This window comes from Aulonocara stuartgranti (genome assembly GCF_965226115.1).
Source record: "Aulonocara stuartgranti genome assembly, chromosome: 3".
Taxonomy (NCBI): Eukaryota; Metazoa; Chordata; class Actinopteri; order Cichliformes; family Cichlidae; genus Aulonocara; species Aulonocara stuartgranti.
In genome coordinates, this window is record NC_138941.1 from 39,306,749 (window position 1) to 39,331,513 (window position 24,765).

Below are 24,765 nucleotides of genomic sequence, written 5' to 3' on the forward strand. Positions count from 1 at the left end.
AAAACAGTATATTGTAAGATTAAAAAACCTACAACTACAATCAGACGAGGAAGCACTTTGGCGACAGTGGGAAAGAAAAACTCCCTTTTAACAGGAAGGAACCTCTGGCAGAACCAGGCACAAGGAGGGGCAGCCATCTGCCACGTCCGATTGGGGGTGAGGGGAGACATGAAACGCTGCTGCAAACATGACACTGAAACATCTCCGATGCCTCCATTTTTTTTATTTATTTATTAATTCTTCTACCGTATACAAATATTCACACAGAAAATGTTCTCCAAAAAAACAAAAAAAAAAACAACTAATGTCTCGTAAACATTCGTGTCCTCCTCGTCTCGCAGGCCTGTCTTCCTTCATCGTGTGCTGCCTCGTCCACAAGCTTCCAAACATATATTTATTTAAAAACACTCGCTTCACTGTGCCGTGCTGACACTCGAGACGCAACCTCATGCGTGGCATCGCCCTCCTCCACACCCACCCCATCACGTTTGCAGGCACGCGCCCGGTCGAGTGGAGTTGCAGCAGTGACAGCCAGGTCCGGGATGAAGGGGAAGAAGCCAGAAATCACAGTGTGAAGCAGGAGCTCTTTGACATCAGTGCGCTCGGTTGCGGGCCCAGAGGTGAGGAGCGGGACCGTATTGCGTGGGTCACCTTCGAGCTTAGTGTGTGGTGGTGGCGGTTGGGGGTAGTGGGGAGAGAGAGGCGGGGACTGGTGTACTGATCAGATCCAGATCAGAAAGTCTCTTATTTTATCGTTGTTTTTGTTCTCCTGAACAGATGATCATCGCTGTGTAGTGTCTGTGAACGCTGATAGCGACTGTCTTGTGCATCTTTAAATACAGCATGAATGTTTAAAGCCAATCTGACCAAAAATCTAGAAGTTTGGAAACAGAAATGTACGTTTAACGTTTATTTATGGCTACAGGAAGCAGGTAATCAAGTAATAACGGGGAGGCTAGAGTACAGGGAAAGTGACTGGTGTGAGTTAAGTCTGCATATTCATTAAGATCAAATCATCGCCACCGTTAATCCACTTAAAAACATTTGTAAGAACATAATAAAGTGAAAACAAAGTACGGATATATATATATTTATATACGGAGACGAGCATAAACAGTGGCACTGGGACCGATCACATAATTTTGGCTCTGGCATTATGCGCTTGCATCCTCAGTGCAGCTGCCCGTGCATTCTTCTCATCTCTGTGTCGATTTCCAAATGTCCTCCGCGAGCAGCGGCTGTTTCCAAGAACAGCAGGAAAGCAGTAGTGCAACAAACTTTTAGCAGGATTTTTTTTGTTTTTTCCCCCCATCAAAGGAAATTAGTCAAGTACACGTTTAGGATTCGAACACTTTGCAAGATGCAATTTCATCATTTGATCGGAAAGAAGTAAGTCGGGGCGCGTGAGAAAGGAATCGGACGAAATATGGTTTGCACAACCTTTTGTTTTTTCCGGGCTTTGCTCGTGTGCCGCTGTCGCCACTGAAAGCGAGCGTCCCGGTAGGAACAGCGAGCCCCCCCTCCCTTCTCTCTCCCTCTGTGCTCAACGTCGACAGTGAAACACTAAACATACACAGACTGCACCTTTTACATCCTTTGACATGAGTGGCTTTTTGGTTCAAACTCGGGATAAAATTAAGAGAAGACAGTGAACAAGTATGACCTTTGACCTTTTCGCTGACTTGACCTTTTGCAGGTTTCCCTGTGAGTGACTAAATAAAAAAGCATTGTTGAAAAATAAGGCTATCAGCCTGGGGAGGCGTTTAAAGGCACCCAGGCTGAGCTACATTCCATCTTTGATGACGAAAAGAAGAACTTAAGAGAGAAAATGAAATGTTTTAGCTTACAGTGACGTCCATTGTTTTAATATTAGGGCTAAAACAACTTTTTAAGATTTGATTTTCTCTCTCACTCACACACACACAGACACACTCAAGTTTTATTTTTTCTTTTTAAATATGTTTTTGATTTTAGAGGACGTGCGCCTGCTTTTCTCTCCGTTGTCGCAGGAGTCCTGGGAGGACGTGCTCTGGAGCTTGTAATCCCTTCCCAGACTCCGGCCCTCCGAGTCCAGGGAGGTAAGAGACGGGTGGCGCCCCACATTAGGCAGCATGCTTGCCGGCAGCTGGCCGAAGCTGTAGGACTTCTCCAGGATGCCGTTGTACATGCCCTTGCCCGTCGGAGAGGTGACGTTCCCCAGAGGTCCGCTCTGGGACTCGGGTACGATGCGGGTGAGGTCGGGCGAGCCTCTTTGTGCAAACTGATGGTGCTCCAAGGCCGGGGAAGGTGAGGTGGAGGGCGGGCCTGAAGGTGTGGTGGCCGGGGTGGGAGGCAGAGGAGGAGGCGTGTCCCTGAGACTGCTGCTGCTGCTGCTGGTGTGGGTGGTGGAGGTGGTGGATGCAGGGCGCTCTGCGGTCTGGGTGAACAGCAGCAGCTCCTCGCGGGAGATCTTGCGGTAGGGGATCTCCGAGGCCGCTGAGCAGGGGTTGTGCAGCGACTTGCGGCCCACTGAGCTCAGAGAGTCTGTGTCGGAGCTGCCCTCCTGAGACGCCTCCCTATTAAAGGAGAGCAGACAAGGCTGGTCACAGACTGATAAACAACACTGAAAAACATCTTCTATGTGTGCTATTTTAAAGTTAGCCTTTCTCTAAATGCGCCTGCATCCATGTTCAGTCACTTCCCCTCTCTGCTGCCTGATCACCTGATGGACTCATTGTCTTTGTCTCTGCTCTACGACCGGACGACACGGCACTGAATCGCCTTAAATATCCACTCTCTCGTCTTCCAGCGATGCTAAAATCATCTGAGGAAAGGCGCTCCTGAGAACATTCTGTGATCCTGGATCAGACGCTTTTATTTGCATTTTTGCATTTTCCTAATGACAAATATTTATTGCCAGATTTAAAGTGAACATCTCAGCACATGATAGAAACTCCCCGTCACCACCACAGCAGGTGGTGTCGGGGGTTTCAGACCCCAAGAACCGAACCGCAGACGGATGTCGACGTTGTTTGAGTGCAGAGTGAAGGTCGGGTCTCTTACAAACTGTCTCTGACAAAGTGAGAAATATAAATCAGATTATTGGCTCCCAGCTACTACCACCTAATGGAAACCCCTAAAAGACAAGTCAGGTGAGCCGAGTTGGTGTTACTGGGAAAGAGGTTGTACAGAGATGCTGCACCCACAATGTCAGAGTGAGTCACTAAAGAGTTGTGACTTTTTTCCTTCTTGTTATTTTTTATTAATTCTTTTATCAGTTAGAGATAAGAGAAAATATTTATTGAACACAGCCCGTCTCTATCTGGGATGTCCAGCCACCGTTTAAGACGTACCTCGACTCCACGTCTGTGACACAAGTTCAACTTTTGGAACCATTTTTCAGCCGTAACTAAATGTTGAGGACGGTTATTCAGCGTAGAAATGTCTGCTGGGATATCACATGTTGGTGTATTATTTCCTTTCCTTGATGTTACAATTCCACAGTCCTCATCTGGGATTTATTCTCTCTCACAGGAAACATAGAACTTGAACTCCCTGTAACACTTTATTTTGAAGTCCAGGCTTTTGTCCTGTGACCTACCGGCATCACTACGTAGCACATGCACCTAGCATGCACGCCCTGATAAAATAAAACAAGGCGGTACCTCACAGTCTGCCACAGTTACTTGCTCTTTGGAGCCCCTACTGCTAACTCTGTATCCGCCTCAGAGAACACAGAGCAAATGTTGTGCTTCTGGCTGCCCTCCAAATCCATTACTAAAATCACTGGTGCTCGCATGTTGCACAGCTAATGTGGCTTGTATATCCACGGGAGAGCTCTGAATTATAAAACAAAACAAACAATAACAGCAACTTTTAAGACTTTAAACACTATTTGGAACCAAAAAAATACCAATTTCAGCATTTCCAGGTCTATGGACATAATCTGCAGTTCAAACAAACTTTTCTGTATCCCACCGACGTTTGACGGCTCATTTTGACTTCTGTGGTGAATCTTTGTGGAGGCTAACTGAAGGAAAGTAGCCGAAACTGTTGCCAGCATTCATGCTTGCCCCTCAAGTTTACCTCTTTGGTACATTCCTATAGTTTCAGCAAATATATGAGAGTCTTTATATTTGACAGTATGATTGTTTTTCCTTATATTAATGTGATGATTGTTATTCTCTCACTGATAAATTCAAACGCTCCGGTCAAAAGCAGCCAAAAGTCCACAGGAGGAATCTCAAGTACTGAACAGGTGGACGTGAGAGGTGTTAGGTTACGACCTAACTACAGCGTAGATTTGACACAGAAGTTTAAAACTCCTGTAAAGTATTCTTCCTTCAGTCAGGCTCAGCCTCTACCATCAAGTCTCTCTAAATGCAGCTGGACAGGTTCTGAGTTATTTTGCTGACAGACAAATAATCCTGAAAATGTCTCGAGTTTCACTGAAAACTTCAGCGAGGCCGAGCCGCTCCTTTGCTCTTGGTCTGTCCGTGGTTCAAACAAAGGGCTGAATGCTGTGATGTTGTTACATAACCAAACTAGATTTTGCTAGACCCGCTGACTGATCAGGGCAGCTGGGGTATTTTAATGAGGTGCTGAACAGAGGTCGGAAAAGAGGTGCTACGGCAACTAACAGCAGAAGGAAATGTATGTATTTGAAACTTTAGCGCGTGAAATCCTATTCTTAGGAGCTAAAAATGAATGAAGAAAGTTTGTAAAATGTTTCTCTTTTGAGTCCTTTTGCAAACTAAAAACTACACACACACAAACACATCGCCACACATACCCCCTTCGCTCAGAGTTGAACATGATAACGTCGTCGTCCGCCTCGGGGCGATAGGAGAGGGACGAGCTCGCCATGGACAGCAGGTCTGGGTCTGCAGACATCAGCGAGGACTGCGGGGAGCTCAGCAGGCTCCGGCGGGAACGGCACATGCTGCTGTTGCGTGTCAGTGCGGGCCGAATCAGCGTAGTCCCTGGAGGACGAACGAGGAGAGGCAAACGGAGACGTCAATATTTATGCCGTGCCACTTTTGCGGCTACAAAGCGTCGGCGCGCTCTGCCGCCTCGCTCACCTGTGAACTGTGGAATGATGGGAGGCGTGTCCTCGTCCAGGTCGTCCACTCCTCCCGCGATGGGGTAGGGCGGAACCGAGACTCGCGGCATCACCACCCAGCTGTGGTCTGAGTAAAGGCTGGCGGTCAGGCTCGGCAGACCCGAATTATTGACCACAGGGAAGCCGCAGAGCTTCTCGATCTGCTGCCAGCGGTGGAGCCGCTCCCTCAGGCACGCCGTTACCTCCGACAGGGCTTTCCTAATATGAAGACGAACGAATGAATAAATCAGACTCAGTTAAATTAGAAAAGCATGCAAACACTGAGCTTATTCTGCTTCAGATTACCGATCAACATTCCCCAGTCAGACTCAGTAAGATGCCAACTTTGCTTTGATCCATCAGGGTTTACGGATTTAAACTTGTGTCTAACACTTTCGCTCTGTTCTCACGCTTGATCTTCCTCTTTTGAACACAGATGAATTGTTTACCTCAGTGGCGCTACCTAGCTTCTCCAAGAGCTCTGAATATATTAAATACATCTCATTGTGTTTATCGACCCATGAACGTAAAAGCTTTATGTGGTAAAAAAGACAAAACGAGCAAAAAACACACAAGCAGGCAAGAACTCGACACTGTAGAGCTGTTTTTCTTAAATGCATTGAGCGCTCTGATGGCTCAAACAAAAGTATTTAAGATAAGATAAGATAAGATAAGATAGAACTTTATTAATCCCTCGGGTGGGTTCCTCTGGGAAATTCGACTTCCAAAAAGCACAGCAACGACCGAAGTTACAGTTACATTTAATCCCCACACAAAGCAAAGCTGCCAAGGATAAAGTCGTCGTTGGTGTAAAAAGGCACGGAAAGCCTCACCGACTGTCTGTACTCCTGACTGCCAGATCACACCTGGCTGAAACAAATCCTCTCTTCCCGTGTTTACTTTTAGCTGTTGAATTACCTTTATGATCACGTCATGAAGCGTGCAGCACCTCTGTTATAAATGCCTCCTTATAAATCTATATCAGGTGATATTTCTTATTGTAATCTGCACATTAGAGTCTGTCTTTCTTACTTTGCTTCTAGTATCTTGTGGTCCACCTCATCCAGTGACGAGCTGTGGGCTACGTGAAGAGTCCCAAACACAGAACCTCTCTTCTTTTTTATTTTCTCTGCCTGAAATGGGGAAAACATAGAGTTACTTTGGCTGGAATTTCAGCTTCACATAAGCTGAATTTTCTTTTTAATATTGATAGTTCAGAACAACCATCATCTCAAAGGACTTTATACACCATGTGATGTAAATACACACCCCAGACATGTGAGAAAGAAAAAAAGATGACATTTACATCAAATTCTGTTCTTAGCAGTGAGTCAGAGGAGGTAAAGTTAAAGAAGCAAGGCTGGGATGGTTTGGACATGTGCAGCGCAGGGATAGTGGATAAAATGGACAAAAACGGACCACAGAAGAGATTCCTGGATGTAATGAAGGAGAGATGCTGTGACAGAGGAGGATGTTGGGGATAGGATGAGACAAGCTAAAGGAAGCAGCTGAAAAAAGAGCAGGAAGCCGATTAAGAGAAGCTAATATGATAGAACATAAACTCCCTCCCAAGTTTTTGTTAAATTGAGTGGAAACAACAACAAAAAAAACACACAGCATCTTTACCTAAAAAGGCTGATCACTGCACTAAATCTTTCTCTGCTGTAAGCCAGATTAATGTAGCTGATGTAAACTCATTCACTGATGTCTATTTGCATCTAATGGAGAGGATCTTCAGCTCCAGTCCATTATGAGCTTCTGCCAGACGCAGGTGACAAAGAAAAACGTGCTGAATCATTTGGTCCTATTTCTTCACTATTTACCAGGCAAAACATCACAGAGTAGTTACGCGCCTGCTAGGATGCAACGCACTGCTGAGACTTCAGTGCTTGAGATGAAGTACGGTGGCCCTGACAGGTCAAATGCACTGCAGCTCAAAAAACCCACAAGCAAATAGCTAGCAAGCGTTTCTGGGGACACAGTGACTTGATGGATCAGCTGTAGAACTGACAGAAACCAGAATGTGACATATCGCACTGAGACACGCTTAAAAGAAGCAGAGGATTCATTAGTGTTGTTGTGGGCTAGCATGCGCTTCAATCACATGATTTATATAATACTGTAGATACATGTTTGCTATTAGCTGTTTACTGTTAGCTTGTCACTTCCTCAGCTGGTCCGTCAGGTTGTCGTCGCCCCAAAAACACGTTTTCTTTCACGTTTTTTTCCCCTTTAGCTTTTTCTGATTGCTGGTGCTTTCTATTTGAACTCTCAGGGCCACTGTAATAAAGAGATATACAAAAGTCCCCTGGTGTAATGGTAGTAGTTTAGTAGTAGTAGTAGTGTGTCCTGCTCAGTCAGATTTGCAGTTCCATAATATAAATGGCTTTTTCTCCCCAACATCATTCCTTTAAGTAATCCAAACAGGCAGCAAGACCTTCTTTTAATGTTTTAAAATCTCTGCCAGTGCTGATCTTTTAGTAATTTCCAAACGTTAACACTTCATGAGATGTGTGATATCATGCCAAATCACAGCACGTAACCTTTGGAGAGCTTAGTGGTCACATCCTCACAGCAGCAGCTTCTGCTCTCTGTCCAGCACCTCGTGTCCTTCTCGTGTAATCTTTTGAGCCTTGGCAATAACCTATCAAAAGTTAGCCGGTTACCTCGTCTTTGGCGACGCACAGCTGATTTTCGGCGCTCTGCTTCTTGATGTTGTAGTATTGAACTTCCACTTCGTGCGTGAGCTGGAGCCACTTCTGAAGAGCTTCGGGCACCGAGCGCTCCGACTGCATCTCCTTCTCCGCTCGCTTCAGAGCTTTCCGTACCTACACGGGGAAGAGCGCGATACGCGAGAGGCCAATCAGATTCGCTGCCAAAAAACAAAACAAACAAACAAACAAGAAAGCACCCTTTCCCACAGGATATCGATCAAACGCATCAGTAAGCGAAGGTTAGCGTTCAGCGAATTTCAAATGAACTCCATTTACTGTTTAAGTCCTGCGTTCGCCGTGTGTAAATGAGCCCAATCCTGGCTCGCCTGCACGGAGAGAACTCATTACAGAGAGATATATCGGTGCTGTATTTCCATGTGAGGGGAAATGAGGCAATCTCGAGGATATGCAAAGTAGGTGTTTTATGGAAGAAATGAAAATTTAATGCGGAAAATATGAAATTAATCCTTTCATTTCAAGTTGTTTGCGCCACAGTAATGAATACATTTACATCCGCATATTGCGATGTCCCAGATTTTCGCCTCTATCCCTTTATTTCATGCTCTGAATCGAATATACAATTCAGTATTTACATAATGATAATAAATGTGACTGTTGTATATGTGAATACACTGGATATTCCTTATGGCGCCATAGAATCTGAAATTACATTGTAGCCAACAGCCAATAGGAGCAGTTTTATGGTTGTGTTTCCCTCACTCTGACTAACAATAAATCTGTTTGCGAGCAGGACTCCGGGGCAACGAGCCGTACCTGTACGAGCTCCTCCTCGGCATATTTGAGCCGGCTCAGCTCACATTCGGCGCCCTCTCGCAGCTCTCGGAGCCTGTGAGCCTCCTTCTTAGCCCCGTCAATCTCATCCCTCATTTTCAGCTCGAGGTTCTGCTTCTCCACAGCAACTGTCCGGTTCTCTTCTTGAGCCTTTTCGAGCCTGGAAGAGGACGGGAAGGATACACGGTGAGGCGGAAACATGGGAACACGGGAACAGAGGAAAGTCGTGGATGTGGTGACGGAGGGGATGCAGAGGGTTCGTGTGGTTGGGATGGAAGGTTAGAACACAGCCAACTGAAGAAGAAGAAATAGGGGTATTTGTATGCTTAGAAGGACTTTATAAGTACTGTAGGGCAATGAATTCCAAAGTGTGAGCTGGAGCCCAACGGTGGACCGCATTGGTACTGCAGGTGTGCCAAAGTAATAACAGAAATCCACTATATTTAAAATATTTATTTATATAAAAAGTGGATTAAAACTGGTAACAGGAGGTGGTTAGTTTGTGATATTACTCGTTATTCGGACCTAAATTGACTGATTCCTATTGAAGTTTGTGTCCCAGCAGCAGGTGACCTTAAAAAACTTTGCCTATTACTTGGTACCGTTAGGAATTTATAGCCAAGAGCCTGTGTTGTTTATGTTTTTGGAATAAAATCACTTATCACTTTCTTCTGTATTTTGATTAGAGTGAAGTTTGGCTGCTCTCCGTGGGGTTTTCTGGTTTTTAAGTGGGCCGTAGCACTCTTGCCTGTGGGAATAGCTGCTGTAGGCGGTTTAAGTTTTACATGATTTAAAAACAAAGTTTGGATTTCACCCGCTCTAGATGACAAAGAATTAAGTACATCTTCATGTTTCTCTCTGATTTTCTGAAAATTGTTTCATGGTTCAGGCTTTAATTAGTTAAGGGTATAGTTAAGGTGTTCAACTAAGGTGACATCGTTGTTGTATTGAAGTCATTGCATGATGAAAACAAGTGATAACAAGTCTTTAAGTGATACAAAGCCAGGACAGATAGAAGAACATGCCTCAGCCCATAGCGGTGTCACTGCTAACTGCTGCACCACCGTGCTGCTGTTCTCTGTGAAAGGAGAGCGGCAGCACGTGACCATTAAATCAGTGTTTCATCTAAGTCTAATACACGTCCCTCTCTTACCGACTCTGCAGGTCTAACAAGCTTTGCTCAGCATGTTGCAAGCTCTCCAGATCCTTCATCATCTGTGAGATGTGCACCTTGCTGGACTTGTTCTGCACGTAAGCAAACCAGCAGCCCCCGACACCAATCACAATGGACACCATCAGGACGAAGTCTTTCATCCAATTATGTTGCGGACCTGTGCGGGGAAGGACGAGCAGAAGAAAGAGTGATGGATTCATGCATTCATACATTTTCTTTAAGCTCATTTTCCACTGATATTCATGAAGTGTGATGACACGCGGCTTTATACTTACGTAGCGGGGGGCCGAACAGCACTGCATCGAGCGCCTTTAGGTTTAGTTTTTGTTTATGCCGCTGGTCTAATATCTTCAGCTGCATCGACATAAACGACGGTTCATTTGCCGCTATTCTAAAACGGGGGAGAAGAAAAGACAGGACTGAATGCTAAACAAAGTTTTCAAAGTGAACTAAAACTAGATGTGGCAAAAAACACATTTTAAACATCATACAAGAATTGCTGTTTGTTTTAGTCTTTGTCAATTTGTTATCTGCACAACATTAACGATACAATCAGAGGGACACGTGATGCACATGTTTATTGAGACCGGGGCGTTCACATGAGTGTGAAGTTGTGTTTGCATTGCAGTTCTTAAACATCACACAAACACACTCTGCATAAAAACTAAACCTTACACAAGCAGCTTTAAACAACAGGAACAGCCAAAGCCACACTGAGCTGAAGAGAAACATTAAAAATGAAATAAAATCAATACAAACTACAATGACTCTGAGTTCACATGACCTCATCCTAACAACACAAACGTTACCCATTACAACAGCAGCTCCTAACAACGACTCAGCTAAGTAACATCACACTAGACGAGAAGACACAACACGAAAACAGCAAAAAACTGCAGTTTATCTATTGGCCACTTAGCCCAGCTTGTTTCCCCATAAGACCCCCATGTTAAAAAGCATATTTACAGCCAGATAAACAAGACAGCCTTGACCTCCATAGATAGCTTCCTCCCTTTATGTCTATAACTTTTTGTTTGAATTTATCTGGATACTGGAGTTAGAAATAGCTTCGATTGACAGGTGGGCTGACACGGGCATGTGCAGCTAATCAACATCTGTGTTTGTACTACTGGTGCCTGTTAGGGTTCAGTTCCATTTCGCAACAACAGTTACCTTAAAGGTCGTCTTGTAATTATTAAACCCTGCCTCTCTCTGTCGCAGTGTGTCTTTGGGCCCCTCCCCTCACCTCTTTTTTGAAGCCGGGGCAGCAGATACTTGCTGTATCAGAGTTTCCTTCCTGTAAAAATGGAGTTTTTCCTTCCCACTGTCGCCAAGTGCTGCATCTGACTGTTTGGATTTCTTTTTAATATATGAAGTGCTTCGAGACAGCTGTTGTCATGAATGTGGAGCTAAATAAGAAAAACTCAACTGAACTGAAAGGTGCTTTAAACTAAGGTAAAGACCCTACAATATTAGAACCAAACCCCCAACAATGAGTCGATACCCCATACAGCACTTGGCGACAGTGGGGAGGAAAAACTCCATTTTAACAGGAGGAAACCTCCATCAGAGGCAGGCTCAGGCAGGGGGCAGCTGTTTGGGTGGAACATTTAATGCATTTATCTGACTTGTATAATGGTGTGTTTAATTTGTCGTTACTTATAGTTTATGGATTATAGATTACTAACAAAGCTAGCTAGCATTAGCTCCATAAAAACCAACATGTTTGCAACCAAAACGCTGAAACCAGTTTGTGACTTGCATCTCTTAGGCAGCCTGTGAGTGTAACAGAGTTAGTGATACACTCTCAGCTCAAACACACTCGACGTGGTGACAGAAAAAGAGTTCAATCCTTCTCTACACCGACGTCTCCCAGGACGCCTTCTTCACACCACCGCCGCCACCACCGTCTTAATCGGCGCAGACAACATGGCAGGCTGATGAAACCCTACCCCTCTCGCTGTGACATCACTTCATGAGTCAGCTCCTATAAGCTCTGTGGCGTAACATGAAGCTCTTCAATAACCTGCCACCCACCATCCTCCAGTCTACTCATGCCGTAAATACAGAGTGCAGTGAGTCACAGTCCATCTGAATATTTTTCTGTAATGTCGACGCTCATTAAATTTCATCTTCACTGCGCTGCGTGCGGGAATTTTTAATATCCTGGGAGCGCTTTTAAAAGACTGAGCCACCGACCTACGATTAGGTTCACAGCAGATCGTGAGAAGTCAGGGACATCACTCTGAGTTCAAGAGCATTCATAGATCTTTGGGTACTGCTGCATGTTTGACTTCATGACCTGTCTTGGAAAAGAAAAAACCTACAAGCCTTGGAAAGTTTTCTCATGCAAGAGCAAAAGAAGGGCTCTTAAGTTATGCTATTATTGGCTGTGTTGCCTTTTACAACCAGCAGTGGGCAGCATTGAACAGACTAATGAAAGCTAAGGCTGCTTTCAGATGCTGTAGCACAAACAGTGTGTTCAATAGAAGCAAATGACAAAAGAAAAGACTCTATTTACATGTGTCACACTGCAAATTCCCACAGATGTTGTGTCATTATGTTGTTGCCCCAGGAAAAGAAAAAAAAGCAGAGCTGGTACGTTTGATTGCGTCGTGCGGTACTGACCGAGGTAAAGTGTTCCCCGTGATCCGGAAGTCCCGGAAGTTCTTCTCATACTGCGGTAGCTCCACCGACTCCTTCAGCCACCACACCGTGTCCTCTGTGGTCCAGTTGTGGACTGATAAAAACAAAGAGGGGAGGAGAAAAATGAAGATGTTTTTGTTATCTTTGAAAGCACACACACACAGATCAGTAACTAAGATGATTTACTGCTCGTTATCTGCTCCTCTGCATTCCTCCAAAATTCCCCAAAGCACGACAGCACTCTCAGTCTTAAGCAGGTTTAAGCATCAAAGTTAAAAGCACTCGTTGCACACAAACCCTCCCTGTGTGACGGGTAAATGAGTATATGTTTCATTACCAGGTTGAGATTAATTGCCGTTGCATCATTTTGCTGTTACGGTAAACACACTGGCATTTATAATGCACAGCTTTCCACTCTTATTGAGCACTCGAAGTGCGATTACAGCACTTTTTAGGGTTCGGTGTCCTTTCCCTGGGACACCTCAAAATGCAGACTGGATGAGGCTCTACTTTCTGGGCCGCAGCCAGTCCCAGAGTTATGTTGGGACACACACTAAGTTTGTGGTGACTAAATGAAGAGATGTAACGGTGGGAAAAATGATTCAGGATAAGACACCAAGCTTCAGGCTTTACCTACATTTTATTTTACCAAGACCCATGAAGCATTCAAACAACATAAATCTAGGAAGTTTATTTTTTGCTTCAAACATGAGTGCATGTGAAGAACTTGTTCTAAAACCCAGTTAGCTGCACAGATACATCAGCGTGATAAACAAACAGGCACAAACAAGCTGAGGAAGACAGACTGTGGTTGCAGATAAGCCACATATGTCACGGGTTATAAAAAAGGAATTAGAGAGGAGATGAGACACAGTGGCGTAAACACAGCTTCACTTTGCCATTTACAAGGACATTTCATCAGGCAAATCGTTACTTTTTTCTACTGCCCCTGAGAACCTGATAATTACAATATTACAAATAAAGGATGACTGAAACGACTCAGAATTTCAGCTGGGTTTCTTGAATGGAAGTGCGTTTGCTTAAACTCTCATTTCACTTTCTCTACGTTCTGCAGAGTGAGTAAAAGCTCACGCTTTGTTTTCTTTGAGTAAATGTCAGTAGATGTTTGTTCGCTCCTTCAGTCCTGGCTTTTTGCAGAAGTCCGTCTGACGTCTCAGAGAATCATGAAGTTGTTTAAGGTCACTTTTGACTTTAGCGCAGTCATCTCAAAAGAAGAAGGTTCTGGGTATTATTATATTACCAAATAAAGCACCAGCGCTGCTATAGTAGAAGTAGCATTTCATTCTCCGTAGCGGTTTTGATTATGAGTATTAGCTATGACGCTGTGAAACAACAGTATGTTGTAACAAAAACATGGTTTATTCGTAACCACACTGCTCACATTCCTAAACTGAAACAGCAACTTCTCCAACTGGTGGAGGTCACTGTCGACTAAACCCACAAGCATCAGATTGCTTAGTGAGCTTGAAACTTCAGACGTCACAAACTACAGCATGTATTCAAAACTGTTATTATACAATACATAAAAATGAGAATGATTAAATCCAAGAAGGCTGCTGTGGAATCTGCGATTTGCAATGCATCATGGGATGAGGAGTTCATTCCTATGTACACCGTCATCTACTTTCAGCATATTTTTAATTTCTTTCTTTTTCAAGACTCGGTTCGAGATTAAAAAAATCTTTGCATAAGGCTTTTATTAAACATAAAGGATAAATATAGATGTGTTTTATCCTGTCCCCCTCCCCTCATCCACAACGATGGCAGATGGCTGCCCTTCCCTGATCCTGGTTCTGCAGCAAGTCCTTCCTGTTAAAGGGAGTTTTTCCTTCCCACTGTCGCCAAATGTTGCTCAGTTGTCATGTGATTGTTAGGGCTTTCTCTGTTGTTGTGATTTGGCACTATATCATTAAACTGAATTGAATTTAAATGAATTTCTGAAACAGGAAGCTCCAGGAGTGAACATGCACGACTACTGTTGAGTGCTATAAAAACAGACACTTGTTTAGGGATTGCCCCCCCCCCGGCTGTCTTCCTGTTTCCCTGCAGGAAACTGGTATATATCGTCTTCCCGATAAATAGGTTGTTTGTTTTTTTTAAGTGCTTCCTTGTTTAACTGCTCACTCCCTGTTATCTCCACTATAATTATAGTACAGGTATCACTTATAGCAAGCCTCCCTACATGTGTCAAAGTACCAACCATCTCATGCGGGACAGTTATGCAGATTTTTGTGTTTTTAATGACATTAATTCAGTCGACCTGCTTGCTTTTTACCTTCAGAGGTTTTCCAGCCCCTCCACAGCTCCTCCACAGTGATGTGCTGGTCTTCACGGTGCAGGTTGCTGTGTTTGTTGGTTTGCTGCTGCTTCATATCTTCTATTATGAACTAGGAAAAGAGAGAGAAAGACAAGTGAGTTTCAACAGATTTTCAGAATCATCCTGATGGATGTATTTGTAGGTTTTTTGCAGAGAACATTTTAAAACAAGTGTTTTTCACTAAGATCTCCAGGGGGGATGCAGATGGCTGTGCTTGTCTTTGTATGTCCATGTGTGGTTTTGACAGAGGGAGCCGCAGAGAGTTGGCTTTGCCTAAAAGTCTGGATTTGGATCACACACACACACACACTTTGTTTTTGCTCAGCTTTCTTCCTTTTAAGGACTTTGAAAGGAGAAACAGACCCATGGCAGAGGCGCCACTTCCACCTGTGTGTGTGCTTTCAGCTTCCAGCTGTCCTCCTTTGGTAGACTAAAACTAAAAAATGCCCCTGTGGAGTATGAGCTGTAGCAAACAAACCCACAAAGAATTGCCAGAACACCGGTGGCATCAACAAGGATCATGGCTGACTACAAAACACCTCAAAGCACTCATCTTGGAACAATATTTGTATGTGTGTGTGGCCTTGGCATTGATGTAAAACCTGATCTGCCATCTAATTCAAACCTCGTTGTTTCTGATAGGTAATTAGCCTTTTATATCACACAACAAAGCTCGGTCCTATTGCATCATGCTTACCTGCAAACGTGACGTCTAAAAATTGCTGTGAGTGTTTCCTAGACTCATTTGAATAAGGTGTAGAGTTGTTTTGATAGATTTAAGGCAATATCAAGAACCACAACAACACATTTACAAGCTATCTGTATGTGACAAACACCTAAAATCTTGTAACGGAACAGAAGGACTGTGCACTTCTTTTGTCCACCGTCTTTTGTGTATCGCCTGTTTTGCATCAAAAAAGTTGGAAACAAGTCACAGAAAAGGTCTGTTTATAATAATGAATGTATAATAAGTATTTAATAAGTGCTTTGACCTAATAAAAACAGTCTCTGAAAATGTCCTGAACGGAAAAATCACTAACCAGTTTTCTTCAAATGAACACACACACTTGGTTTTCTTTCTAGTTTATATTTCGCCATGATTTGTCCCTTTTAATCTGTTTCTGAAAAGACAAAAAATCGACCTGAGCAATGCATGAATGACATGTTATTATTCATGTACCTTTCCATGTACAAATATTTGTCCTAGGAAGCCTTAATGTGATGCAAAGTATGACCAAATATCAAAGTAATCCTGCAATCCCCACCTAACTCTTTATTTCCCAACATAATAAAAACATAAGCTACTGGTTCTATTCAAATCTAAAAATTAATAAAAGAAGCATCTAACTTTATGCAGGTATGTTAAGCAAAAACACCCTTTTTGTTTACGCATGCAATCAAGTTTAGATTAAGAACAGCAGGAACAGACACGTCTGCACCTCGATGCAGTTAACTGCAGTTAAGGGACAGATAAAGAGAAGCTTATGCAATTAATAGTAAAGATGCCCGAGCTGTAGAATTAAAAGTTCCTGAGTTTTCAGCTTAGGTGTAATCTGCAGGGAGCTCAATATACTGTTCGCAATTCTAGAAAAACTGTCTGTACATGTCTGAGGTAAATAAAATGAACCGCAGGTTCAGAGCGTCCTGACGACGGAGCAAGAAGCACAAAACTGCCCCACCAGCAGCAGCAGCAGACAATGGTACTTCTAATCACGTAGGACTGAATGTTTGAGCAGCAGCCGAGGGTGTTTTGACATTTCACACAATTATGAATCATGATTACAGATCAATGAGCTTCACATCTGACTTGATAAGGATAAAACAGCACACCCAGTCTCTAAAACTACTAGAAAAAATATCGTGTGCTCGCACCAAGACAGCTGTTGTCATTACCGCTCGACTGCGCGTTCCTTTGAAGAAGTCCTAAAAGCATTTAATGACACATCTTGAACGATGTGCACGTGTGACACAGACGTATAGGCGCACACGGGAATCTATCGCGAAAATCAACTGGCACTTTCACGCATCTCTGTAGCGTGCTGAGAGAGTCTGAAGGAGCGCCGTGAGTTTGACATTGAATACATAAAAGCTGTCTGTTGTTGAGAGGCTGTCTGCTACAAATGTTCCCAGCATTCCTGCTGTCACAGGAGAAAGATCATTTTTAAGTCTTCTCTGAAAGCCTTCTGCGCGGTTCGTATCTATGTACGCTCATATATTCGAATCCACTAACTTGAGTAAAGTGACCGAATCGCTTCTTTTGTCAACACAAAGTCATACATCTCTTAACACACAATGGATAACTGGCATGAAAAACAGAGAAACAAGACATGATACAGAGAGGGTGATAATGTAGACATGTAACTTAAAAAATAAAAAAGAAACAGAGGCCATAAAATATTCATGTTTATGGCCTCTTCCTGCATTTGACTGTGTCAATATACGTGAGATTAAAGTGCGTCAGCTGTGTGTTTATTCAGAAGCTTGATCCGACCTTCACACACAAACCTGGTGTGTGACTCAGCGCATTAATCGAGACACGAATCAGGGTCCCTGGCTGTAGTTCTTACAGCTGAGCAGGGGAACATGGCCACCACGTTTTGCTGAAATCTGAACTTGACCTTGAGGTCACCAGTAATAACTGCACCTGTATTGTACCAATTTGAAAATCCTGTGTTGCTTCGTTTTCGAGTTATCCGGTCGTTAAGTGATGACGTGACGAATCCTACTTCCGGGCCTAAAGTAGTCTGCGTTTAATATGGCTTTTGTGTTGTTAACATGTTTAATGTTTTGTATTTTCTTCTATTTAATCTCAAAAAGCTCCTAAAACAGTCAGTGATCCCTGTTGACCTCCCTCGGCTTTTATTACCGCTAATCTTTAGAAGCAGAAAATTAGAGGTCATTCAGGTCTTTATGTCTAAGACATTCCTGCAGACTAACTAATTGGTGTGTGTCATCTGGTTTGAATAGATGAAACTGGGTATTTGAATGATTCTGCACAAGGGAAGCGTATGTAATGCAAACAGAAGTGGCCCTAGCATAGAACCGTGTGGAACTCCATAATTAACCTTAGTGTGTTTATATGAACAAAATCAAGTCTATTAGATAGATATGATTCAAACCACTGCACTGCAGTACCTTTAATACTTACAGCATCCTCTCTGTAATAATAATCTCTGTAATAATAATCGAACACTGAACTGAGGTCCAGTAGGACAAGTCAGTTTTAGGTAAATTTCCTTCCTATGTGTTTAGGCTTATTACAAAGTGCAGACGCACCCGGTTGATGTGTCGTTAGTTCTGCATGTATTTCGTCAGAAACTGAATTATCGGGTGATCTAAAAAGAGATGGAAAGCTTTCGGAATCCAGTCCAATTATTTGGTTTCATTAATGAAAGAATCATGGAACAGCACAGACTATTCAAATTATAATCAGTGGAATTTCATTTTAAGAGTAACAAATCTACAAACTACAGTTTACACTGTACCTAAAATCTTGGTAGTCCACGTGTTGCTGCCTGTGTCTGCACGTATCAAAGGATTCGAATTTGGTTCTGAAAGGCAGTTTCACTGCATCAGTTGAGAACAAAAATCCTCTGAGAACATTTGCCATGTTCTTCTTTCACAATAGAAATGCAAATTTGTCTTCTTACTGACGTAACACTGGGCACCAGCTGAAGGAACTGACGGCCTGCTGAGTCACTGGAGGGACCGCAATGTGTGCAACGCTACTCTAAATTAGTGTCTCGAAAAGCCTTTTAATGCTCACTTTATGAAAAGAAAAATATGAAGTGGTGCTGGCAAAGATGTGAACTTCAAGGACATTTCACCACATAAGAAAAGACAAAGGACGGCGAATATGAAGACATTCTTTCTGTTGCAGACCTTGAGAGATATCCTAATGGCCACATTTGCTCAACAACAAGCAGAAAAAACACATGCTACAAGTAACACATTAGCACTAGTAAATGAACAACTGTATAAGACAAATAGCTGCTCGAGTGTTATATTAAAAGCAACAGCAATTGGTTGCACTGCTGCAGCATGAAACTAATTGCAGGCAGACTAGCAGGGCCTCTTTGCATATGTTGAAAGGCAGCTTTGCCTTTGCTTTATGGGACCATATAAAGTAAGCTAAGAGGCATGAATGCAATGATAGGTCTTTGTGGCTTCTGTGGTTAACAGTTAAGATAGCCCGATAGCTGTGATAGTTACAGACACAGTGTGTAGCTTGCAGAATACATTTCTGCAAAGTGATTAAACGTCCTTTATGTTTCCAGGGATAGACAGCCTCGGTCCTGAAAATACGACAACACGTCTACATACACAGACAGAGAGTGGCACATGTTCAGAGCGAGGCAGACACGCACACAGCAAACAAAGACAGATTTCTTCATATCAGATTCCAGATTGGGGGGAGTTGGCGACATACTTCCCATGAGTCTCTGCTTTCTCTAAACAGTCTAGACTCTATTCACCCCCCCAAATATCTACTGTATCAATCCATCTGTCCTCATCAGCTTATCTAATATTACTGGAAGTTATTACACCCATCACTTATCTATCACCATAACCCGGAGTGATGATATTTTTAATCAACAGCATACCTCAGCGTTAATGAAAGTCATTAGTTTGTGAGTCTGCAAAAGGAGGATAATTAAGTTGATTAATTATTATTAATATGTCGCAGATTTGGAACAAAAGGTGAGGTGCACTTGGCTGCAATTCATTATAACGTGAACTACCAGGAGGTACACCTGATTTATCTCACATGACAGCTGGGCAGACTTTTGTGAAACTGTAGCTCTCATGATAAAAAATCGTTTTCATCCCTTTTTTTTGTGCAGTCAGGCTTGTTACTTCGCTCAAGATCAAAGTGGGTGTCGTTTTGCGTAACATTGTACTCATGTCACGTGCTCTTCGGGTTTTATCAAGTTATTCTTAGAACAGCCGAGGTCTGAACTTTCTGTTCTGTCGTTAGCAGCAGGTTTTTTTTCCGTTCACATCAGTTCGACAGCAAAAATAAAACCTTACTTTGGGAGATCAGAAGGCCTTTCACAAGATAATGCCTTTATTCTTCCAACTTTCTTTATGTGAGATTCAGACAATGGTTTTTGTCTCGCCTCACTGGTACCAAGAGGACAAACCACACCTTCTGTGTACTGACCCCCCCATCCAACATCCAGCAGGACATTTTCTATGACATCATACTGCTTTCTGCTGCCAAGAATTTTTTCTTCCATTAATGCCCCTAACTTTAGAACCATTTGCCCCTCAATGGCAATATCTCCATCGATCACCAGGCTAATGCATCCGTATTCACAAGGAGTCACCACAGGAGGTAGTTTGAGTTAGCGGATTTTATTATTATTATTTATTTTTATTTTCTTTAAACTGGATGCTGTTCCTGATGCAGCCCACCGGTTGGTGAGCAATTGGTGGAAGTTGCTGGTTGTCACCATGTGAACTCAGTCACAAAGAGAGTGCTCCCTGTGATTGTTGTGATTCTAGTTGGTTGCTAGCAAATTTCTACAGTCTCCCACACTTCGCATTGAAGACTCCAACTTGTCTGCAAACGCTCGGCAACCACTTGCTGAGCCTTAACGCTGCAATCAGGAAGTTTCAAAAGTCGCAGCATTTACTCTAAAGGAAAACGTCTGTGTTTCCAGACTGTGTTGAACTCATGGTTTTGTTTCCACTCAGGCAAATGCAGCAATCTGCTAACGACCAAAACAACCTGAAAGAGTTTTCCGGTGTAACACCATATTCCTCCTTTCACCTAGGAACTGCTGCCGGATCAGGGAATACACATTTTTCCCTAGCAGTTGGCGGTTGCCATGGAGTCATGAATTAATTTCTAAGCCTGTGTGACAAGAGCCTTTCTTAAATAAACGTTCAGAAAAAGTCACTGTGTCTCAATTTCTCTACTCCTATTATTACACTTTGATTTAGTGGACTGTTTGCTTACACAGCATGAATATCATGGGGTTATCTCAAATAGAGAGTGGCGGAAATGGTGAAAGCAGCATTTAACTGTGACTGACTCACTAACCGCTGCTATTTGCCAGCATTTACAACTTGTTGAGCCTCTGACCACACATAGAGAGCTATTAACATCAAACAATGCTACAACACATATAACATTAACAGCTGATAAAAATGTGTTTTAGCATAGTTTTAGCACTGCTACATCCACATCCACAGATGACACATTTCTCCTTGTGGTTTTACTTATTTTGACCTTTGATGCTTTAATTAATATTCTTGTTCTCTGTAACATTAGTTTAAACAACCAAGAAACCAAGGCAGTAGCACCCAAAATGCTAATGCTAGGCTCAATGTTAGCATCAAAGGGGAAGACTGGGAAACAGAAACCAGTAAATGACATTAGGTGGCTGTGTACATCTTTTCTATTTATTCCATGGTTTTGTCCTGGTTCTGCGATTCGTCCCACCATCGAAAACATGCTTGGGTAATTGTGCTGTTACTGTGCGCTTCATCAATGCAGTAGCTAACATGTGGAGATCTAAAATTGAGTTTGCCTGCAAGGGGAGATATCTTATCTTAGGGAAAGTAAGTAGAAGAAGGAAGTATCTTAGGAACAAATATGCTTAACTGCTTAAAGAGAGATCAGCACGAACATTACCTTTTATTGTATTTACATATTAAACATGCAGCTAGAACCAGCACTGATTAGCTTTGCTTAGCATAGCTCTCAGACGTAAGGGGAAACTGCCAGCCTGATTCAGGTCAAAATAAATAAACCAGCCCGATTATAAAGAAAGACAAAGAGTGTGCAATCACTTTGCAGTTGCTGACGCAGTACTGACACTTCTGGCAATGTTGTAGTACCAAGAGATAATTAGAAGGGATACATGTTAATTGCTGCACTGCAGCTAACACCTTAATGCACAAACTCTGTCCTCTTTCAAAGCTTGGACTTGTGACTAAAATCTCATTTGAATGTTCCCTCTAAGGCATTCCCAGACAAGTCAACAAACCTTCAAGAAGCTTCTTTTTATAGATATACCATACCCTCCATGCTCCATGAGGCTCCTCCTCAAGTTTCTTCTCATCATAGCAGCCTCATCACAAATAATAAATATACAGTGGGGCAAAAAAGTATTTAGTCAGCCACCGATTGTGCAAGTTCTCCCACTTAAAATGATGACAGAGGTCAGTAATTTGCACCAGAGGTACACTTCAACTGTGAGAGACAGAATGTGAAAAAAAATCCATGAATCCACATGGTAGGATTTGTAAAGAATTTATTCGTAAATCAGGGTGGAAAATAAGTATTTGGTCAATAACAAAAATACAACTCAATACTTTGTAACATAACCTTTGTTGGCAAACGTTTACTATAGGTCTTTACCAGGTTTGCACACACAGTAGCTGGTATTTTGGCCCATTCCTCCATGCAGATCTTCTCGAGAGCAGTGATGTTTTGGGGCTGTCGCCGAGCAGCACGGACTTTCAACTCCCGCCACAGATTTTCTATGGGGTTGAGGTCTGGAGACTGGCTAGGCCACTCCAGGACTTTCAAATGCTTCTTACGGAGCCACTCCTTTGTTGCCCGGGCGGTGTGTTTTGGATCATTGTCATGTTGGAAGACCCAGCCTCGTTTCATCTTCAAAGTTCTCACTGATGGAAGGAGGTTTTGGCTCAAAATCTCACGATACATGGCCCCATTCATTCTGTCCTTAACACGGATCAGTCGTCCTGTCCCCTTGGCAGAAAAACAGCCCCATAGCATGATGTTTCCACCCCCATGCTTCACAGTAGGTATGGTGTTCTTGGGATGCAACTCAGTATTCTTCTTCCTCCAAACACGACGAGTTGAGTTTATACCAAAAAGTTCTACTTTGGTTTCATCTGACCACATGACATTCTCCCAATCCTCTGCTGTATCATCCATGTGCTCTCTGGCAAACTTCAGACGGGCCTGGACATGCACTGGCTTCAGCAGCGGAACACGTCTGGCACTGCGGGATTTGATTCCCTGCCGTTGTAGTGTGTTACTGATGGTGACCTTTGTTACTTTGGTCCCAGCTCTCTGCAGGTCATTCACCAGGTCCCCCCGTGTGGTTCTGGGATCTTTGCTCACCGTTCTCATGATCATTTTGACCCCACGGGATGAGATCTTGCGTGGAGCCCCAGATCGAGGGAGATTATCAGTGGTCTTGTATGTCTTCCATTTTCTGATGATTGCTCCCACAGTTGATTTTTTCACACCAAGCTGCTTGCCTATTGTAGATTCACTCTTCCCAGTCTGGTGCAGGTCTACAATACTTTTCCTGGTGTCCTTCGAAAGCTCTTTGGTCTTGGCCATGGCGGAGTTTGGAGTCTGACTGTTTGAGGCTGTGGACAGGTGTCTTTTATACAGATGATGAGTTCAAACAGGTGCCATTCATACAGGTAACAAGTGGGGGACAGAAAAGCTTCTTACAGAAGACGTTACAGGTCTGTGAGAGCCAGAGATTTTCCTTGTTTGAGGTGACCAAATACTTATTTTCCACCCTAATTTACGAATAAATTCTTTACAAATCCTACCATGTGGATTCATGGATTTTTTTTTCACATTCTGTCTCTCACAGTTGCAGTGTACCTCTGGTGCAAATTACTGACCTCTGTCATCATTTTAAGTGGGGGAACTTGCACAATCGGTGGCTGACTAAATACTTTTTTGCCCCACTGTATAATGTACGCTTATTTTGGTACAGGCTTCTCACAGGCAAGCCTAATTTTGCCGCTAAGTTATAATGCACGGCCTGTTAGGAACTAATAAAGTACGCACACAGTAGCACCACCGCATCGCCCCTTGCTGTGATCTGGGTTGTGTCCATGTGATTTCAAGTGATGCAACATGATCCAGTCGAACGTTCCTTTGGCAGTCGAGCAGCACACAGCTCAGCACCCTGAAGGCAAAGACGTGCACCTGCCGTCCCCGGTGACTGATCTCAGAAACAGACCCCGAAACGTCACTCAAAACCACCCGACAAGACCCAGACTCGCAGCGTAATAAGAGACGGGATTATGTTTAACTGGGCTGGATTCCTCGTCAAATTTCAAATGCTTTTAGAAGACTGTAAAAAAAATATTACTGTGACACTTGTGGGTTTCTATATATATATTAACGGTATATATTTAGGATAACGAGAGAGGGAGGAAAGAAAAACCTGATGGATGATTGGAGACCCACATTAAGGGAGTGCAGATTATAAATATATTATATATGAAACAACTTCAAACGTGATGATGATAAAAACGCTTTGATTGGTGGGATTCTCTCTCTATTATTGTGGAGTCTTTACCTTGAGCACCTTGAGGCGACAGTAGATTTGGTGCTATATAAATAAAGTTGCATTGAATCCTGGTAAATTTTCACCCTCCTGTGACAATTATTTATGACTCTCCTCTCTTAAAGTGAACTTTCAGAGCAGCCCAAGCCTTTTTTTTTTTTGTTTAACATCCTGGTTGATATCTATGTGGCGTGACACGTCAAGTAAACGCTGCCAATGCAAAGGGAACAGAGATATGTTGGCCTCTATACTTCCTTGTTTGCTCTCACTCCTCTATCACCCCGTGCTGACAGTACATTTAAGGTGGTAACTTATGTATTAAAAACTAGATATTAAGTGAGGCAGACAGACAGAGCAAAAAGAGCTCAATCTGTACTCAAATACAGGCGAAGACTGTGTATGACCTGTGTGTGTGTGTGTGTGTGTTTGTGTGCGCATGTTTTATTACTTGTGTGGTGATATGACGTGCGGTCAGTGTTGTCTCTGTGGATTCATTTCCATCTTCCATAGCGACAGTGATTGTGGTTAAGTTACAGAAGAATTTTAAAGGTGAAACAGGTTCATGTGTCAGCGCTGCCAGGCAACCGACAACTGTGTGAAAAGATCGCCTTCATACTTTCAGAATCAATGTAATGACATTCTCATCATGCTAGGGAAGCGAAACAAAGCTTTACTATGTAATGGAAATATTTAGCTTTTTCAAATGTGGGCAACTGAAATGC

At 43.0% G+C, this 24,765-nt stretch overlaps 1 protein-coding gene across 5 annotated transcripts in view; it reads right to left on the reverse strand.

The window, feature by feature from the left end:
• Window positions 1-208: 208 nt before the first annotated feature.
• stim2b (stromal interaction molecule 2b) overlaps window positions 209-24,765 on the reverse strand; it is a 58,114-nt gene continuing 33,557 nt past the window's right edge. For 4 of the 5 annotated variants that reach the window (XM_082526040.1, XM_082526041.1, XM_082526042.1 and 1 more), the window contains 10 exons: window positions 14,703-14,814; window positions 12,389-12,500; window positions 10,036-10,151; window positions 9,740-9,917; window positions 8,569-8,746; window positions 7,747-7,908; window positions 6,113-6,213; window positions 5,061-5,299; window positions 4,772-4,961; window positions 209-2,555 (listed from right to left, as the gene is read on the reverse strand). In XM_082526040.1, the coding sequence (XP_082382166.1) occupies window positions 1,940-2,555; window positions 4,772-4,961; window positions 5,061-5,299; window positions 6,113-6,213; window positions 7,747-7,908; window positions 8,569-8,746; window positions 9,740-9,917; window positions 10,036-10,151; window positions 12,389-12,500; window positions 14,703-14,814 (2,004 nt within the window). In that variant the 3' untranslated portion in view covers window positions 209-1,939. Of the gene's footprint in view, window positions 2,556-4,771; window positions 4,962-5,060; window positions 5,300-6,112; window positions 6,214-7,746; window positions 7,909-8,568; window positions 8,747-9,739; window positions 9,918-10,035; window positions 10,152-12,388; window positions 12,501-14,702; window positions 14,815-21,776; window positions 21,829-24,765 lie in introns of those variants that run through there. The other variant, XM_082526043.1, reaches the window with a different exon arrangement.